Source organism: Ambystoma mexicanum, chromosome 5q, assembly GCF_040938575.1.
Source record: "Ambystoma mexicanum isolate Mex_15411 chromosome 5q, UKY_AmexF1_1, whole genome shotgun sequence".
Lineage (NCBI taxonomy): Eukaryota > Metazoa > Chordata > Amphibia > Caudata > Ambystomatidae > Ambystoma > Ambystoma mexicanum.
In genome coordinates, this window is record NC_090933.1 from 525,248,342 (window position 1) to 525,268,210 (window position 19,869).

General features: G+C 46.7%; 1 protein-coding gene across 1 annotated transcript in view; it reads right to left on the reverse strand.

Moving 5' to 3' along the window:
- PRKDC (protein kinase, DNA-activated, catalytic subunit) overlaps positions 1 to 19,869 on the reverse strand; it is a 3,362,625-nt gene that overhangs the window by 2,530,153 nt on the left and 812,603 nt on the right. The window contains exon 27 of the mRNA XM_069621025.1: positions 8,444 to 8,670. Coding sequence (XP_069477126.1) covers positions 8,444 to 8,670 — 227 coding nt within the window. The remainder of the gene's footprint in view (positions 1 to 8,443; positions 8,671 to 19,869) is intronic.

A 19,869-nucleotide genomic window follows, 5' to 3' on the forward strand; every position in this document is an offset into this window, starting at 1 on the left:
CATTGGAAAGCATGAGCCCTGGTGGTATAAAGGCCAGGGGATTCGGAGGGAACAGGGTCTGGAACTTTGTGTCTCATGATGCTTTTGGGTTCGTGCTGGCAATGCTTTCTACTAACCAACGTGTTCATTAACCCACCAGAGTTGTGAGTGATCCTTTTCCTCGTCATACAGAACACAGAGGTTTGACTGTCTGTTTGGATCAGGATTGTTTTCTTGCAGATGCGCAGGAGCAACGCTCGTAGTGCATAAAAAATGGCCGTAGTGGCTCTCCACCAGCTGAAGGACTAGTCTGTTAAGGTGACCTCTGTCGAATGCTCCTTGAAGGGACCCCCTTGTAACAGGTTCCTCTGCTCTCCCCACCAACATAGGTACTGACCTAGAGATGCAGGGATTACAATGCGCTGCTGTTTGTGGCTTGCAACCACAAGCTGCTAAAATGGAGTTGCAGATGCATCATCTTCAATCTTGCATGGGGAACACAGAGGAGGCACATGGCCATCAGGCCCAATAACCTCGGTACATCAAGCCGTATTAGTTTCCCTGGAAAGAAAACGCGCCACTGTCAGATGAATATCCGACAAACGTTGAGTCGAGGGGAAAATCTTGCCAGGCTTCAAATCACACACAAACCCCAGGAACATAAGTTTGAGCCTGGGTCAGCGAGGACTTGCTGAAGTTGACCGAGAACCTCACGTTGAAAAGGGTAGACACCAGAATGTTAGCTGCATCCGCAGCCTCCTGACTGGAGGACACCTGGACATGCTAGTTGTCCAGGTAGGGGTATATGCAGATCTACCTGAGCTCTAACAAACTGGCCAAGGCGCTCATAAGCTTGGTGAAGACCATCAGCGATGTACTGAGGCCAAATGACAAAGTCCAATACCGGAAATGGTGCCTGCCAATTGAGAATCTGAGGAACGTCTGGTGTGGCGCCCATACAAGTACATGCAGGTAGGCGTCCTTTAGGTTCACAGCGCAGAACCAATCGTTTTGAACTGAGCTCGGGATTTGCACTGGCGTAATCATCTTGAACCTCTCATTGGGTAGGTGGAGGTTAAAGGAAGAGATATCTAATATCGCCCGCAGGCCAGCCTGGTTCTTCCTGGGGATTGAAAATATTTTCGACTAGAACCCTAGACCTCGCTAATGGGGGACAGACAGGGGTCACACAGGTTCTATTGCCACGTTCTGCAGTTTGCAGATATCCTGTGCAAGGAGAGCAGAACTCATCTGTATCAAGGGAGGGGAGACAAGAAGTAGAGAAGGAAAACTTAGATGGAATCTGTTGTAGACTGCTTAACGAGACCAGGGATCCTGTGAGGTGTGTGCAACCAGCTGCTCAGATGCCACAACAGCCTGCAGCCAACAGGCATGCAGTGTACCCAATCCTTTTTGTCATTGCTTTGTCAGATCGGTGAGCATAGTCCCAGAGTGGCTGGCAAAGAACCCTTTGGAGGCAGGTCTTAACTGCTTCCTTCTGTGTGCACTGGGGGTGAAGTCTCTGTTTCTCGCCTTCTTATCTTAGTAGCCCTGAAAACCAGCAAAGGACTTCTGCCTGGAGTCTCTGGTGAAGAAGGGCTGGCAAAATGGCAGCTCGCTACTCTTTGTGAGGACTGCCAGGGATTTGGCTGTCAGTGTGGAAGTCTTGCGCTTCTCAAGTTCCTCATCCATGGATGAATGAAAGAGATCTTGACCGTCAAAGGGGTGATCGATAATGAGATCCTGAACCTCCTGTATACATTTGGTGGCATGCACCCAGACGCCTGGGCACCCACCGCCATTTCAAGACTAGCTGTGTCGATATTGTGAAGAGATGACTAATCGATCCTGAGCCAACACCTTGGCTTCCGCCAGACCAGACTTAGAGGCTTGCTACTTGTCCAGTGGCAGGTATGACAAAATAAAATCGGCCAGCTCTCTCCAGAGCTTTTGATTACCTGCTGCTAGCAGGGCGTCAGCATTGGCTTGTTTTAGGTGAAGGGATGCGTTAGAGTAGACCTTCTTCCCATAAGCCTCAAGGAGCTTGTCTTCCTTGCTCAAGAGGCACCAAAGCCCAAAGTTTTAGTGAACAACGCCACCACAGATGATTGGAGCTGTGGATGCAAGGCTGGGTACAGCTTTTCCGATGGATGCCTGCACCCCCATGGTCACCCACACTTGGGACCCTTCAACCTCATATACAGAATATACATACTCTTACACAATAGAGCACACTCACATATGAAATAGCTTTATTTTCTAACGTGTAGAACACATGTAAAGTATCAAATGTCCCCATGTTATCATTTCCCACGTTTGTTGTGCCTTGAAAACCTTTTAACATGCTTTGGGATTCCGGTTTGAGTGCTATATGGTTCAAATGAAACAGTTGGTTTCTCCAGGTTCTTTTGCCTTTATGCACAGAAGACAAAACAGTTGCACAGATTTCATAATGTCTAATTTTATTAGCCACCCCTTCCAGACAATGTTCAAGTCATTATTGCCTATGGGTGAATCCTCTTCATTTTAAACTCTGCTCATATTTGTCAACAATTTGGCATCCCAATATTCCATAGCTATTTATTTGCCTCCAACTACCGTCTTCGTGTATTTCCTATTGAAACTCGCCCAAAAGTCGCACAAACACCAAAAGGCATCGAAATGAGTCAAGAAAAAAAGCCTAATTTGCTACATTTCAAGGAAATGTTTTCCACCATTACCCTTCAAATGTCTCGGGAGGATAGCTCAGGGGCAACGTGCTCACCTTGGAAGCAAGACGTCACAGAGCACCACAGGTTCGATCCGCGGGTTCGCGCTTAGAAACCTCTGGGTATTAAGCGCGTTATAAATAACCTATCATATCATATCAAACATGTTCAAAGCACTTTGCATGCCAGAGAAAATTTGGAATATAGAAATCTTAGCAAGATGTTAATTTTGCCCATATGCTGTTTCCCCAGCAATAAAACATGCACATATCCAGTACATTTCACATTCTTGCATTATCTTCTGCACCATTTTTTCTGTCTGAACGTTTTTAGTTTTATACTTAAATAAATACAAACCAGCTTTTGGACTATCAACAATTCCAATAAATAATATTCCCTTTTGTTTTTTTAACGAGTTTATTTAAAACCAGCTGCAACAGAATAATCACATTGTTTTAAAGCGAGGCAATAGCAGTATATCACAGTAATTGGTTACCGAACTCCGTTCCCCCGTACTCTCCCCTCGTCCATTGTCAGTGTCTACAGCTCCATCTTCTAGCCCATTTCTAACCCTGAGAGAGACCAGGGGGGGTGGGGCGGACGAGAAGGGGAATTGGATAGGGGAAGAAGGGAATCTGATCTGAGGGCGTTACTAAAGGCGTAGGAATAGTTTTGACAGTTGTGGTTGAAAGGTTAGAGCCAGGAAAGACTGGTCATATTCTAGGACGGGGGCCCAACAGTCTGTGAAGGTGTAGCGCTACTTCTTTGCCCGCTGTGACCTCCTCAGCTACCAAGATGTCCCAGACCTTAATCCACCATAAAGGTAGTAGGGGACCCTCACGCGTTTTCCACTTGCGGGCAAGAGTAATTTTCGCCACCAGGAAGAGTTGAATGAGCAACCTCGCAGTTGGTCCCATCTTCTGGTAGCACTCGGGTTTTGGGGTCCCCAATAAAATTACCTTTGGCTCCATTGGCAGTTTACAGTGTGTGATAAGCCTCCATTATTTGGAGCACTTCCTCCCAAAACGATCGCGCCACCAGGCAGTCCCACCACATGTGAAAGTATGTCCCACGAGCCCCACATTGTCTCCAGCATTTGGGATCCTGTGATGTAAGCGTTCCGGGGGATATCAACAGTAGAGCAGTTTAAGAGCACACTCTTTGTTAGTAACGCATCTAGTGGCTTTGTTGTTCCTAGACCAGATGTCAATCCACATTTGGTCATGTATAGGGTAACCCAAGTCAGTTTCCCATGTGCCATGTACGTAGGCCGTGTGATCAGCATATCCTCCTGCAATAGTTTATAAATACTTTCTTGTGATGAGCCCTTGTTGCAGGCCCTCCTGGAGTGTCAGTTCTAAGGAGTGGAGCGCTCTAGTGGGCTCGCATTTGACCGAAGGTTGGGTAATCCAGCGTCGGATATGAGTATAAACGAATCTGTCCGTTACATACAGGGTGTACTAGGTTTTGCATTTCTCAAAGGTGAAGCAAATGCCATTCTCGAACAATTGCAAAATTGTCTGCAGTCCTCCCCAATTCCAATTCTTGAAGTTTGCTGTTTCCAGGCCCGCAGTAAAGTCTGGGTTTCAAAAGACTGGTGAGCGTGGGCCTAGTCCCTTGGGGATTCCTTTCCTTCCAAATGCCCAATCCCCAATTCCCAATTCTCACGGCAGCTTTTGTTGAGGAAAGAATGGTCGGCCAGTGTCTGCGGGCCGTCCCTGAAAAGTGTAGTAGCGAGCTCAGTGGGAGGGGGCATTTAGCTTGTTCAATGATCGGCCATTTCGGGGGGTGCGTGGGCTCAGACCATGCAAGTGTGTTCGTCAATTGCGCCGCTGCATAATTACAGAGATTGGGTACCCACATTCGGACCTATTTAGCAGCTCCTGTCATTACTTTCGGGATCCAAAACCTTGCCTTTCTTCCATATGAACCAGATCATCTGTTTTCGCAGCTGCAGGAGTGGCATTAGAGGGATTTCCACTGACAGGGTCCAGCATAGGCATAGAATTCTGGGTAGAAGGCTCATTTTGCAAGCTGTGACACTCCTCAGCAGCGATATCTCCTGCCCCGTCCATCTATTGAGGTCAGTCTCCAGGTCGCTAAACAGGCGGGGGAAGTGCACCGCCTATAGGCCTTTAGGCTTTGCCGTGATCTGTAGCCCCAGATACTTTACTGTAATCGTGCTCCATTCCAATGGGCACGCATGCTGGAGGCAGTTCATCGTGTCATTGGGCATTTACACCCCCAAGGCCCCTGATTTAGTGTAGTTAATGGCAAAGCTGGCTTGCTACCCATTCAAATGAGTCAAGTTCTGCTAGGGCCTCAGGTAAGGAAGAGCGGACGTTTGTGAGAGAGAGCATTAAATAATCTGCATAAATGGACACCTTATATTGCTCGCCTTTTATGTCCATCCCTTAGATGGTGAAATTGTTGCGAATTCTTTGGCCGAACGGCTCCACAATTAAGGCCAAGATTAACGGGGGAGAGCGCATATCCTTGTCTCGTCCTGCATGAGAGTGGGATGGGGCCCGACAGCCTCTGGTTTACCTTCATGGTTGTTCGCTGGGATCTGTAGTTGGCCAGTATCATTTTGCAGAACACAGGGCCGAATTGGAATGATTCAAGGGCCAGGTGCATGAATGTCTATTCGAACTCTGTCAAACGCTTTGGTTGCATCCAAAGAAAGTAGAGCCATTTTGCGGCGTTCCACCGACGCCACCTCCACCAGATTGAGGGCTTACCGAATGTTGCCCCCAGTGCTTCTTCACACTATAAATCCTGTTCGGTCGGCATTCATGATTTTGGGGAGAACCTTTGCTAATCTATTGGCAAACACTTTGGAGTATATGTTCGCATCTATATTTACAAGCGAGATGGGCCTGTAGGAAGCGCATTCCCTCGGTTCGTTTCCAGGCATTAACAGCAGGATGGTGGTGGATTCTTCAATGGAAGGGGTTGTAATGCCCGTCTCTTGAAATTAATTCAGGAGTTCCGTCAGAGGACCTGTGAGGGAAGGCTTGAAGACCTTGTAAAATCTGGGCGAGAAACCCACAGGTCTTGTGGCCCAAGCTTTCAAAGCTTTTCATCACAGAATCCACTTCCTCATCAGTGACTGGCAGATTCAGGTCATTCATGTCTGCCTCCCAAAGGCACGGAAGGGCGGCCTCCGCAATATACTGTTCCTGTTGAGCTGAAGATCGAGGGGCAGAGGGGAGTGGCAGTCATAGTCTCAATTAGGTGTGATGTTGCCAGTAGTAGACTGGCTTCTTCAGAGTATTGGGTTGAGCCCTCTGAGTCTTTCAGGCGTGTAATCTGGTTCTGTGTACGGGCTTTTGCTAATTTCCTGACCAGGAATTTGTTGGCTTTATTGCCGTTGGCATGGCATAGTAGCTCTGTTAAGTTTTTATAAGGGTTTGGGCTGTTTCTTCTGCATAGTGTGCTTCAAGTTTGTTGCGGGTAATTTGTAGGGCTCAAGTTGCTTTAGGAGACCAACCTTTTTTGTGGTTTATCTCCGCTGTCGCTATGTCCTTTTCCAATAGTTCTTACAATTTTGAGCGGCGCTTTTTGTAGGCCACTGTGTGGGCTATCGCCCCCCCCCCCGCCCCTGATAACCGCTTTCATTGCCTCCCATCTAGTGGCGATCGAAGTGGGCCCGATGGGGTTTTCCTTAAAATAGTTGTGGATGGCTTTGGTTAACGCATCCCGGAGTGCCATGTAATTCAGAAACAGGTCATAAAGGGACCACCAGGGCCTCGGGCGGGGGTCTGGATTGTGGATTCGAGCTGTTAAAATTACTGGAGTGTGGTCAGAGATCATCTTCACGCCTATCAGTCCCTCATCTGTACAGGAGAGGAGTTGGGGGCTGGCTAGCAGGAGGTCGATGCGAGAGGAAGTACGAGGTACCTGTGAAAAAAAGGGAAAATCTTTTGTATCTGGGTGTAAAACGCTCCATGCGTCCACCACTCCTAAGTATCTAAAGAGATGAAGCAGACACAGAGCAATTTTAAAGTCTCTTGGTGCAGGATGGTGAGATTTATCAGCCTTGGGATTTGGGACGCCGTTGAAATCACCTCCTATCATTATGTGGCCCTCAAAGAAAGGGAGTAGTTTGGTTCCCAAGTCTGTATAGAAGGCCTGCTGTTTTTTATTGGGGACATAGACTGAGCTCAAGGTATATAGTTGGCCTAACAACTTACCTTTGATGGCAATATATCACCCTTTGGGACTCTTAAGGACTTCCAATTCTATGAACGGGATGCCTCTAGCCAGCAGGTTTGCTTTGCCCCCTTCTTTGGAGCTGCTGGTGGCCAGATATTGTCTCTGGAAAGCTCTGCACCACAGACGTGGGAAGTCGGCCAGGATCAAATGAGTTCCTTGGAGGAAAATCACTGAGCCAGCCAGGTGCCTGAGTCGTCGGAGTGTTGATTTGCATTTGTTGGGAGCGTTCAGGCCTCTAATAAGAGTCACAAAGCAAAGCCTTTGATCGGGCAGGACTTTTGTAAACTGGTAACGAACTTAACAAAATAACAAACACTAAAAACAAAGTTCCAACTAGGCCTGAAGGCCAATTGGCAGATGAGTGTATGCACACTCTAGGCTGGGGTAAGCCATGTGATGTCCGAGCCTCTTCATTTTTTCATCATGAGGAGCCAAGGTCGATCTTACTGGGGTTATTGGTGGTAGAGCATCTGCAGTTATGCCTGAGGAGGTTGCTCATATCTTCTGCGGAGAGTGTCCTGTTTTCCCCACTGTGCCACTCTTACCCAGTTATTTCGTCAGGTTTTCGGGCCCCTCTCTCTCCCCCAACGGGTGATGGCTACGTAAGGTCTTCATCTGGGGTTGAGGGTTCCCCTGCCAGGATGCCTACCACCTCCTCCAAGGAGTTAATTTTGCATGTGTGGCCTTCAAAAGTGAATTGGAGTGTTGCTGGGAAGAGCCAACAATATTTTATTTTCCGGTCCTGGAGTAAGGTCGAAAGAGGTGTAAGAGCCCTACGCCTCTGTACTGTTGCCAGGCCTTGATAGAGTTGTATCAGTGACCTGTGATAGGTTAAGTCCCCCTGCATTCGGCTTGGCAGTCCTAATTTCTTGCTTTGTAGAGAAGAAATGGACACGAGTGATCACGTCTGGTGGGAGTGTTGTGGAGGCTCCTCTGCGGATCTGCAGCCTGTGGGTGCGATCTAGTAATAGCATAGATTTATCACAGTCTGGGAGGAGAGTTTGGAAGATCTTATTTCCGTAAGACTGCAGGGCCTGATCAGTGATTGATGTTGGTACCCCTCTGTTACATTTAATGTTTTTGCTTTCTCTTTACCCGCAATGGTTTGATCTTTCAAAGAAGATGGTATTTTCTTCTTTGCAGACATAGAAAGGTATCCCCCCCAACAGTTCAGGCAGACATTATTAGTTATGCTATTGTCCTGGATGTTGATGGCATCGAGATGTATTTTTCTGGCATCAAGGACATGGGCTTCAACGCTAGTTTCAACATGTAACTTTCCATGCGGATGATGTGCGCCTTCATGATGGAGTCAACACACCTAAACCCATTCCTGAACATTAGACTTTACTGATCATAAAGCAATTAGTAATCACCCTTGGAACACATTAATTTCAAAAGGCAAGGAGGCGACAACATGAAGTCCTTCATGGGCCATTGAGGCACGTGTCAATTTGATAGAAAATATACTGTTTGATCTTGCATGAAAATATATTATTTTCAAATTATATACCACAATAACGACAATCCCCACTCACCTAAACTCTGTATAAATGTTATTGAAGGCAAGTGAAGCACCAAGTCTCTTGAAAGCATTGGGGTGAAGTGCGAGGCTGTAGAGACGCTTAAAAAGTGACTTTGTATTCACTGGGCTTTTCTCCTGCTGCTGAGGCGTTGTCTGCTTGATCGACCATTTTAGAAACTCCCTTACACACTGGCCACAGAAGTCTCTGAGATTGCTATCAATAGGATCCACAATTCCATCCTGCAATAAAATAAAAATAGGTAGTTTAAAACAAATGTGAGCTTCATAGACCTGAAGATGAATGAGGCAGCAACGCTTCACCATTACTCCTAGCACCATGCACTGCCAGGTGAAGGACTGATCTTTAAGCGGAATACACACATACATACTGTGAAGTACGATCAACAGAGCACAGGAGTAGTCCGCGAACTTCAACAGCTTTATTAAGTAGAACATCGAATACCCTACAGGTATAGGGAAGTCGCTCTAAAAACAATGTTAGATACTTGTACTAAAGGTGTTAGAATGGTTTAACCCATTAGTTCTCTTACAACGATATAGTCTCAGGAATAGATTGTTCTGCTCGCTTCTTGATTTCACGTACCAGCAACAACCTTGCCTTAGGGTTAATTTCAGGCTTGGATAGTCTCACTTTTTAGCCACTGTTCACCTTTCTGGGCTAATACTACTTTTTACATACTCCTACATGTGAGGAGCCTGAGGGCATCCTCAATTCTTTCTCCCCATCATCCTCTGCTCAGGTGGCCAGTGAAGAGCCATGGTATAGGACGATTTTACCGACAGAAAATGGTCGCAATGACCAAAAGTTCTAAAAATGCTACCACCAAATGTTGGAACCTTTGATGGTAGCATTGTAAAAAAAAACAAAAAAAAAACAGGTCCTGCGAGGGTGTCCCCCGCATCGCCCTGCTCACTATACTTTATGGTATAGTGAGCGGGGGGCCTCAGGGGACACCCCCGCAGCCTTCCGTTAAAAAAAAAAAAAGAAAAGAAAAGGACCCTGTGGCGCCGGATCCCGATCACGGAAGTGAAAGGGAACTGGCGCTGCAGGAACCCAGCGTGAAGATGAAGGTAAGTGGGGTTTGTTTATTTTGGGGGTGTGCTGTGGTTAGGGGGCTGTTATGAGTGTGGTGTGTGTGTGGGTGTGATTATGGATGTGTGTTAGCATGAGAAAGGTGTAAACCTTTGGTAGTTCGCACCTTTCTCATGCGAACGTTCCGGCCACGGTAAATTCAGCCGCGGTCGGAACACTGCAAATCAAGGGCCATCGCTCTTGGATCCCAACCTTGGGGATAGAGATGCGAGGGAGGATCACCTGGGTTGGGGGGACTTGGGGAATGGAAGGGGATGTGCTTGTGTGAGACGCAGTATCCGCCATTTCCATTCCATGATGAACCCTCAGTCCCATCTGCATTTATGGGATATTGCTACCCTTTTTCCATCTGCCCGGGATAACACCAGAAGATATTATAATACAGGGACATTAGGAAGATGGTGTAGAAGAGAAGGTCTGCAGGTGAGACATGGTATCCCCTTTTTCTTATGAGAACCAACTTCACCCTCCCTGTTAGGCAGAAACCTGTGCAGTTCCCTTAGGGACCACTGCAAAAAGTTTAAGTCTACAGGAGTTAGCAGTAAACCCAATTGGTAGCAGTCTGCACCACCCAGATTTACCTGGTAGCTGTGGTTGAGCAGTCAGACTTATATCAAGAAGAGTTAGGCAGTATATAGAGTATACACAATAGGGCTAAAATACAGTAGCACAAGCAAACACTGACCAGAGCTTTGGTATAAAAGTATATAATTATTTATTTAAAAACACACTTGTAAAAATACACTGGCACTAATATGTCAAGCAAGTTCGAACACAATCACTAGAAGTATATACACCTCTCTAATTAATTATTTGCCAAGTCTAAGTCAAGACACCACTTATTTAGCAAAAAAGAGGCGAGCACGTAACCATAGATGGCACTCCAATAATTTGTTTAAAAGGGGAGAGAAAAGGCAGGATAGGAAAAACACACGGTACCAACACTTTTAAGAAACCACAGCAAGTCAAGAAAGGCAGGGTCTACTGGAGAGCAAAAAGTTCATAGGCCAGGCCCAATCTTGGAGAGAGCAAGGCGGAATGTGCCCAAAATCACACAGTGGAAATGCACTCAAAGTCTTTGCAGAAAAGACAAAAGAGGTTGGATCAAGTTAGAAAGGTAATGTTAACAGGTCTGAGGTCACCCCATGATAGAGAGTTAAGGATTTACGGGACACCTTGGACAGTCTGTTGCAAGGGAGACCAGGCGGGACACAGTACCTGAAGCGGTGAGAAAGCTCCAGCGGAGGCAGTTGTTCCTGGCAGCGGGTGCAAGTCAGGGCTTCGTCCAGGGGAAGAGAAGATCTCGACGTGGAGGAAAGCGGGAGGTCGTTGCACTGCCAGGGAAGAAACCAGCCGCAGAGTTTCTCGGTTAAAAGGTACCACCCTTTTATTTGCGGTAGTGGTGAAGCGTGGCTATCCGGCCGCCGGGGTGCTTGACACGGGCGATTTGACCATGAGACGATCCAGGAAGGCGAAAAAGGCAAACTGGTTGGTCCCACCAGCTCAAAGGGAAGGAAGATCTCCTCTGTCGTCAGGAAAGTGGTGAGTTTCGTACAGCAGGGTTCCACTGGTGGTGTCGTCATTGTAGATGGCTCAGCTTCTCCCATCTTCGGATTCTTTAGGTCCTGTGGCAACATCTGAAGTTCCAGTCCCCAAAGCCCTGCTTTTATGCAGCAAAACCCCCATTCATCAGCCTAGCTGTCACTCAAACATGCTAAGTGGTGAGCCGGGCTGCTCACCACTGGGCCTATCACACAAGAGTGCGAGTTTTGCCAAGGCAACTCAGTCCAGTGTGCCTAATCCCCCTCCCACACATCCTGTTGACCGCAGACAGAGTGGCACCATTTGGAAGGCTTCTGTGGAGAAGCCCGCCAAAAAGTGCAACAAAGGGCTCGACTTGGGTTAGAGTTTCAGAGGCGAACACAAACGCCATTTTAAAACCGAGTCCTGGCCAAAAGACCCAACCGGGGAATAAATATTAAATTAAATAACCCGGCGGTATCTTTAACATTGCACCAAAAAGTGGTGCATTTAAAATCAATGGGAAAATCCCATAGGAAATATTCCGGTGGAATATTTCGCGTGGTATCCACTGCCACCAGCCAGAAACTCGACAAGGGGGGACTGGCAGTGCCCCCTTGGAAAACAGACCCAGGGGCAATCGAATTACCCCTACCAGTACTTCCACAATATGATGGTTTGTACTGGTTCTGTTCACAATTTAAGACTAGTAAAGCCAATGGTGACTTTACATGCCCTGGGAGACAGTAGTCAGTCCCAGGGTATGGGGTCTATATTTGGGGGTCACTATGACGCCCCTGTGTTACTGCACTGAGGGTGCTGTGTAACACACTTACCAAAAACACATGAAGCCCTATGGAGTAAAAGACCCCATAGCCCATAAAACACATTAAATAGTCAAAGGACATTCTCAAATCATGCCTAAGAGTGGGAGAAAAAGAGTCTCACTCTTAGCAGGAGAAAAAATTAAACCCCAAAAATCCAGCAAAGCTGCTGGGGGACTCACTAGGTTTGGGAAATTAGCCTTAACAGAGAATTCTCCCTAACACTCCCCCTGCCTTTATAGGCTGTTACAAACCATCTCCCCTCATCTCTCCTTATTCAGACCATTATAGTTGAGAAACCTGAAAGTGTCTCACCCGCTAGTCCCCAGGGATCTGTCATCCAGGTGGCCAAGACACATCCATTGCTTTTGAATCCAGGTCATGCAGTTGGATGAGTGCGGGAGGATCACCTGGATGGGGGGTCCTCGGGGAATGGAAGTGGGACACCAGAGGGTGAGACGCGGTATCCCCTTCCCAATTACACCTTTTCCCCATCCTACCAGCTAGGATACCGAGGAATTAAAACCCCCGCCCCTACCCCACATTTCCGACACAAACTCTTTCTACGGGCAGTTCACCGTAAGTGTCAACGGACTAACACCAGAGCCGTATACCTGACATGTCCCAACACCATGGACAGGCAAGGTCAGGCAATGACTGGATTATTACACACACCTGACTTCCATCACACTTCCCCGCACGGATAAAAGGCGGAGCACGAAAGTACAATCTGACCGAGGCAAACCACACGAGGAAACAGCAGTTCCAAGATGGCAATTTCATATGAGGAGGAACACGGCGAGACCGGAGAGTCACAAGGAGGGAAGAACCTGTGACCTCTAAAGACCGTTACTTTCATGAGCCTTGGAAAGTAAGAAACCGAAGACCAGGAACTAAGGCTAATCAAAACTGCACAATGTGGTGGAGGTACCTTGGGCTCTCCCATGTTGATAACCAAGGCAGAGAGGAGTGATTGCTGCCGTGGTACTGTCCTTGGTACAAAAAACCGGCCTCAGAAAAGGCAGCACAGCCGGTGAGTCAGAGAGACTGATACCAAACCAGCTTGTATTTTGAACCAAGGTTGCAAGCGGCAACATTGTACAAAGAGAACAGTGTGTGAGGTGTTTGTAAAGAGCGACGCAGATATGAATGAAAACCAAAAGGAGTAATTGAACGTTATAATTGAACTTAGATAACATACACAGAGTGGTCCGGCACCACGTGGGTGCTCATTCAAAAGTCTCAGTTAGGTATCCAACTGATGCGCAGTGTAAGAAATGGACTATTGAGATCGAAGTGGTCATCCAATGGGTCAGGCTGAATACTGGGCACATTTGAAAGTCTTCAATAGTTTAAAGTACATTAAAATTGGTCTGAGCCCAGCTGAGGGGGATCTGGGGTGAACCGTGAGTCACCCAAGAAAGAATTATCTGAACTTTTGTTTTGGAAGGTTCTGAGCCCGGCTGAGGGGGATCCAGGGTGAACACCCAAATTGAATACTGCAAAAGGAAAAGAACGTTTATCGTTGTCGTTTTTGTGCACTAGACCCTCTGAGTTAAGAGACTTGCAAGAAATAAAGAGGTTTGAACACAGGAGGTGCCGCATAAGCCAGAGTGTGTGCTTTGCTCGAGTGAACCGCCTTGTCCCTTGCTGAAAACATGGGGAAGGGAGGGCAATGGCCCAAACATCCTGACTTATAATTTTGTGAACACTTCTTTCTTTTGCATGAATATCACCCCACATTATTTGTAAATTAGTATTAAGGATTGGCAATAGTTTTTCTTTTAGTATAGGCCCTTTTATGTTGACAAGGCTCCACTAGGACTGTATTATTATTTGATAGTCGTAGCTTGCTCACATCTATAGATTTAGATAGGCATTAAGCCCACCCTTGTGAAGGTTAAAAAAACACACTTGAACTCCAGTCACTTGTGTCCGTCTTACTGTTGATACATGCCTTCCTTACATAGTCCTGGGACGAGGAAGCGGCGACTAGGAATAGTGAACACTAACATGTCATTTGACCACTCTAGTACTGAATTGAGGAAGAGGCCTGCAGACTGCTGTAAGGGTCAGGCATGTCCAGAGTGCTCCATTAATTATGGTCAGGCAATTGACACTGCGGACTCACGCCTGCACCTTTTTAAATGGTTACAGGTGTATAAAAGGTGGAGCCGACAAGTGTGTGGGAGAGACTGTGGGATGTTTTTACCCATGCATCCAAGCCCTACAATAAAACTGTGCAGTACTGGCATGGAAAACATCAGGATGGCCAGAACTCCCCAGAGAGTGCACAGGGAAAACATGAAGAATAGGTTGCCACCCATTTTTGCCTATGTTGTGAGCACAGCAGGGCACTGCCTAAAACCACCATTGGGCTACACACACAGTAGCCTGAAACCATTGGGAATGGCAATGCTGATTGCAAAAAAAAAAAAAAAAAAAAGCAACTCAGAACTGGGGAATTCATTTTCTTAATCCCAAAAATGGTTGCATTACCAGTACTCACCACTATCAGAAAGCCAGCGTTTTAAAACCACCAGACTTTTGTGTAAAACTGCACAAATGAAACAAAACCAGACCAAGGAAAGACTTGCTAAGAGGTGGATACAATGTAAAACTATATTCTGAAATGACTTGAAGGAAGTAATTATTTAATGTATAGGTACAAATTGTCAGTTTGATTTGAATGTAGAAAACTGGGAACAAAAAGTGACATTTAGCTGAAACCTGGCTTAGTGAAACTGGATTCTGCCCGACAACTACCCCCGACAGGAGAAACCTGTTCAGCCACTCTTCCCAGGCCTAGCTGCATCCTGCTGCCCCTTGCCAAAAGGAGTTGTCACCTCTCTGATTAGATTAGGGGTGGAGCACCTGGGAACTGGAAGGAACAGAACAATGCAACTCCCTTGACTCAGGCAAATGTTATATTGGGGGCGTCATAAAGTGGCTTTCTCTTAGGGGAAACTGGGAGGGGCAGCGTCTCTGCTAGCAGCTGAGCTTGGGGGAAGTGGATAAACCAGTTATTCCACCCTGTGATGTGGGAAGCCACACCCCTTTTTGACCAGGGCATAATTTTAAAAAGATAGATAACTCATAGTGCGGACTTGTCAGAATTATAATATAATTATTTTTGTGATTTTTCTGTGAACATTTTGAGAGGCGTTAGGACCCGGTGGTGTATTCTGGGGGGTTGCTAGCGGAAAATAGGGTCTCACTCCAAATGTCTGCATGTTAAAAATCTGACACTTCATCAATTAATGTCCATACTCCTTGCGCACATGTGTGTAATTTTGGGTAAATGTCCGATATTGCAAAACCAGTTAAAAAGCGCAAAATGTTGTCATTTTTGAACGCAAGCCCCCAGGAAGATCAGAGGCGGACAAGCATGGACCATAAGGAATATATAATGTGCACATGTAATTTCAACAAATTGTATATCTGGGAAAGATGTATTTGAATCAAATATAGATTTGTGGGCAAACTGACCAGGGGAGGATCCTCTGACCCATAAACAGACCTCATCATGATGACAATCCATTTCCTTCCCCCAATCATGGGAGAGGGGAGAATTGGGCCAATGACAAGTAGAGAGGGGCAGGCTTAGCTAGGCCCAGGCACACACCCATTTTCAAAACACATAAAAAGAGACTGCTGGGACAGGTAGAGACATTCAATTCCATTTGCTGCGGAGCATGCTGACCGACGACTTCACACCCAGAGATCCAGACTTCAAATCCATCAATCTCCAAAGACCAGAACTTTACTTCAGAACTTAAAGCAAGGGCCTAAACCCACAAACTGAGAACTCTGCTCAGCAGGCCTCAGCATCCTTAAAATCATTTGCAAACTATTCCACAGCCGGGCGAGCCGTTTGAATTCTTTGGCCAAGAACAATTGCCAGAGACCAGACCAGAGATCCAGAATGACCCAGACCGCTGTGAGCAGAACCAGAGAGCTGACCCAGATCACTGTGAAGTGCCGAGACCAGAACCGGAGTCCAGTCCAAAACCTGACCAGATCCGTGACGAGGCCTAGTTCAAATTTATATTGTGAGTACCTAGCAGAACTGTGCAGAACCAATCTCTTAGTTAAAATAATCTAATCCAAACTATTTTAACCTAAGAAGAACAGCCTCCTAGAAATCGTGTCATCTGTCATTTGTAAAGCTGCACAACTGTCACCTGTCAATTCTGCAGCTGCAAGCTGTCACCTGTCATTTTGAGTTTTACTTTAAATCCGAAAATCTACCTTTATTAAATCGTCCGTATCTCTGGAACCGTTTGTGCTAGGAACGTGGTTTAACTTTCCTCTGAAAGCTTAGAATCTAAGCTTTCCAACAAGCCTAGAACCGACTTCCTATTCTTATACTTTCTCCGCAATCACGATTCACGCACTCGCGAATTTTGCCGCGATTTGGCCTGATTTATTTACCTGTAAAAAGATAGCAGCTTTTTGCTTTCCTTTGCTAAAAATTTGTTTGCCTCTTAATAACCATCCCTGAATCATTGCTAAAGTGAGCCTGAGCTCATCCCAAGTATCTCTCACTCACCCTGAACCTCCTAAAGGGAATTAAAAGCATTTTCAGCATATTTCTCACTTCACTGCCACCACATTCAAAGCACTTGGGCCTGTGTTTTAAAACTCATACCTGTTTTCTCTAAGCTTGCTGGGGTGGGAATTGAATTTCGTATTGTATTTGATTGCATTCCTGAGAACTGTGTGTGTTACTTCTATCTCCTTGCATTGCATATAAGGGGGGGTGGTGAATTGCCACCAGGGGAAAAGTGAACATATGATATCTTGTGAAGCCATATCAGTTAGTTTCTGTACTGCATTTTCATTCAACATTGCATCCATTTGAAACCATAAAAGTATTTTTGCTACTTTATCCATCCTATACTAACTCCTCATTGATTGTAAAGTGTGCTAGTGCCAGATTACCCATTGTTGATCAACATCATAAGTCTAAGTGTACTATCAGATATTAATTTATTATAAAGTGTGATATGGGATACATTACTCACCGTAATCGTATTTCTGATGCTTGTATCTGCTTAGATTCACATGCTGTGCATAGGCCGACATCTAGTGGAAGCTGCGGAGTATTACAGTTTGTTTTTCGAAAGTCGAAAATGGGCGTCGACACAGGCGTGCCAGTAATACTATCCCTAGTGTGACGTCCACTGTACCCAAGATCCCTCACGCGTGTAGGATCCTCAGATTGTATTTTTTCTGACATGAGGAAGCATGAGGAGTAGCGTGAGTACAGATAATCCAAGCAGATAGACAGAAAAGGTAAGACTACAAGCAATCATGCGCCTTCTCTCGGAGGGGAGGAAGGGTGGGTCGCATGTGAATCTAAGCAGATACAAGCATCAGAAATACGATTACGGTGAGTAATGTATCCCTTCTGAGGCTTGTGGAATCTGCTTAGATCACATGCTGTGCATAGATTAGCGAGCAGTACCAGAAGAAGGAGGTGGGATGTGAGAAGGGTCATGAGCAAACAGGTGTCTTAGAACCGCTTGTCCCACTTGTGTATCTGTCTTGGAATGAGTGTCAATGCAGTAATGCTGAGTAAAAGTGTGAATAGAGCTCCAAGTAGCCGCTTTGCAAATGGTGTCGAGGGGAACATTTGCAATGAAAGCCAGAGTGGCACCAATGCCTCTAGTAGAGTGGGCCCTTGGCGTAAAAGGCAGAGTCTTGTCAGAAAGAGAGTAACACAGCTGTATACAGTTGATAATCCACTTCGAGATAGCGCCCTTAGAGACGCGATCCCCCTCTCTGCCTGTAGCTACGGAGACAAACAGTTGATCTGTTTTCCTTAGCGGTCTGGTTTTATTTACATAGTATAGGACCGCCCTACGCACATCTAGGGTGTGTAGTTTCACCTCAGCCGAGCTTTGCGGGTTCTGGAAGAAAGCCGGAAGCTCGATGGACTGGTTTACATGGAACTTGGATATGAATTTAGGTGAGAACCTAGGGTGTGTGCGTAAAACCAGTTTGTCCTTGTGGATAGTAAAGAAAGGATCCTGCACTGACAGAGCCTGAATTTCACTGACCCTTCTTATGGAGGTAATGGCTACTAAGAAGGCCGTTTTATAAGTCAGGTGTTTGAGACTACTTTTATGCATGGGTTCGAATGGGGGTCCCATGAGCTTAGCTAGCACCACGTTGAGGTCCCATCCTGGCGGTGGGTTCGAAATAGGAGGGTGAAGTCTCTTTACTCCTTCCATGAAGGCTTTAACCACTGGTACTTTCCACCACGAGACCTTGTTATGGGATGTGGTGTAAGCCGAGAGGGCTGCCAGGTGTACTTTCAGCGAGTTAAAAACCAACCCTGCATCCAGCAGGTGGAGCATGTATGTCACAACGTTGGAAGGAGTGCAATCAACCGGGTTGATTTGTTTATTCTGGCACCAGATAACGAATCTTTTCCACTTATCAAAGTAACAGTGCCTTGTATTTGGTTTCCTGGACTCCTTTAGAATGTCCATACACCTCTGTGGTAATTTGAGATGTCCAAACTCTATGACTTCAGGAGCCATGCTGCTAGGTTCATAGAGTTGGGTTCCTGATGCACTGTTTGACCCTGTTGCTGGGACAGTAGGTTGTACCAGGCTGGGAGTCTGATGGGTTCGCACACCGCCATCCTGCGTAGGTGTGGAAACCATGGTTGTCTCGCCCACATGGGAGCAACTAGGATGAGCGTCATAGATTCCTTGTTCATCTTGTACACCACCTTCCTGATGAGAGGAGTTGGTGGAAAAGCGTACGCAAACATCCCTGACCAGTTCATCCACAGGGCATTCCCTTGGGAGTCCGGCTGGGGGAACCTGGATGCAAATCCTGGGCATTGTTTGTTTTCGCTTGTGGCGAATAGGTCTATAGTGGGGAAACCCCACTGAGAGAAGAGATCTTCTACTACGTCTCTGTGAAGGACCCATTCGTGTTCTTCTGGGAGGGAGTTTCTGCTTAGAGCATCCGCTAGGGAATTGAGCTCCCCTGGAACATGTTGCGATGACAGGAAGATGTTCCGTCTGAGTGCCCATATCCATATTTTCTGGGCAAGCTTGGACAGATTTGGCGAACGAGTCCCCCCTTGCTTGTTCAGATAGAACATGGCTGTCGTGCTGTCCGTCCTGATCTGCACCGACAAGTTCAGTAGATGGGGCTCGAACGCCCTTAGCGCTCGGAATACTGCCAGAAGCTCTAGCAGATTGATGTGGTTCTTGGCTACTGAGTGAGACCAGAGACCCTGAGCTGTGTGGTGGAGATGGTGAGCTCCCCACCCAGTCAGGCATGCATCTGTAGTCACCACGGCTTGTACTTCGGGATCGTAAAAGGGTTTCCCCTTTGCGAGATTCTCTCTTGTCCACCAGTGTAGGCTCTGTACGAGTGTTGGCGAAACGACCACTAGATCGTCCCAATGACCACTTGCCTGAGACCACTGTTTCGCCAACCATTCCTGCATGGGACGCATGCGCAGACGCGCGTGGGGGACCAGGTAAATGCATGACGCCATCATGCCCAGTAACCGCATAGCTTTGCGTACTGTTATCTGTTGACCTGACTGATAATGCGGAATTTGCAGAAGTATATTCCGAATTCTCTCTTCCGAAGGGAAGGTCAATCCTTTCTGAGTATCTAGGATAGCTCCTAGAAACTGTTTTGAGGTGCTTGGCACCAGACTTGACTTTTTCCCGTTGATGGAGAAGCCTAATTCGTGGAGGAGGTCGATAGTCCTCTGAATGTTTGACCTGCAAATTCCTGGGGTTTCCCCCGTTATGAGCCAGTCGTCCAGATAAGGGTACACCGGGATTGCTTCCCTGCGTAGGTGTGCAGCCGCCACCGCCAGTACCTTGGTGAATACCCTTGGTGCTGAAGCTATCCCGAAGGGCAGTACCTTGAATTGGTAGTGGCGACTGTCCACCTTGAAGCGCAAGTACTTTTTGTGCGCTGGGAGCATGGAAATAT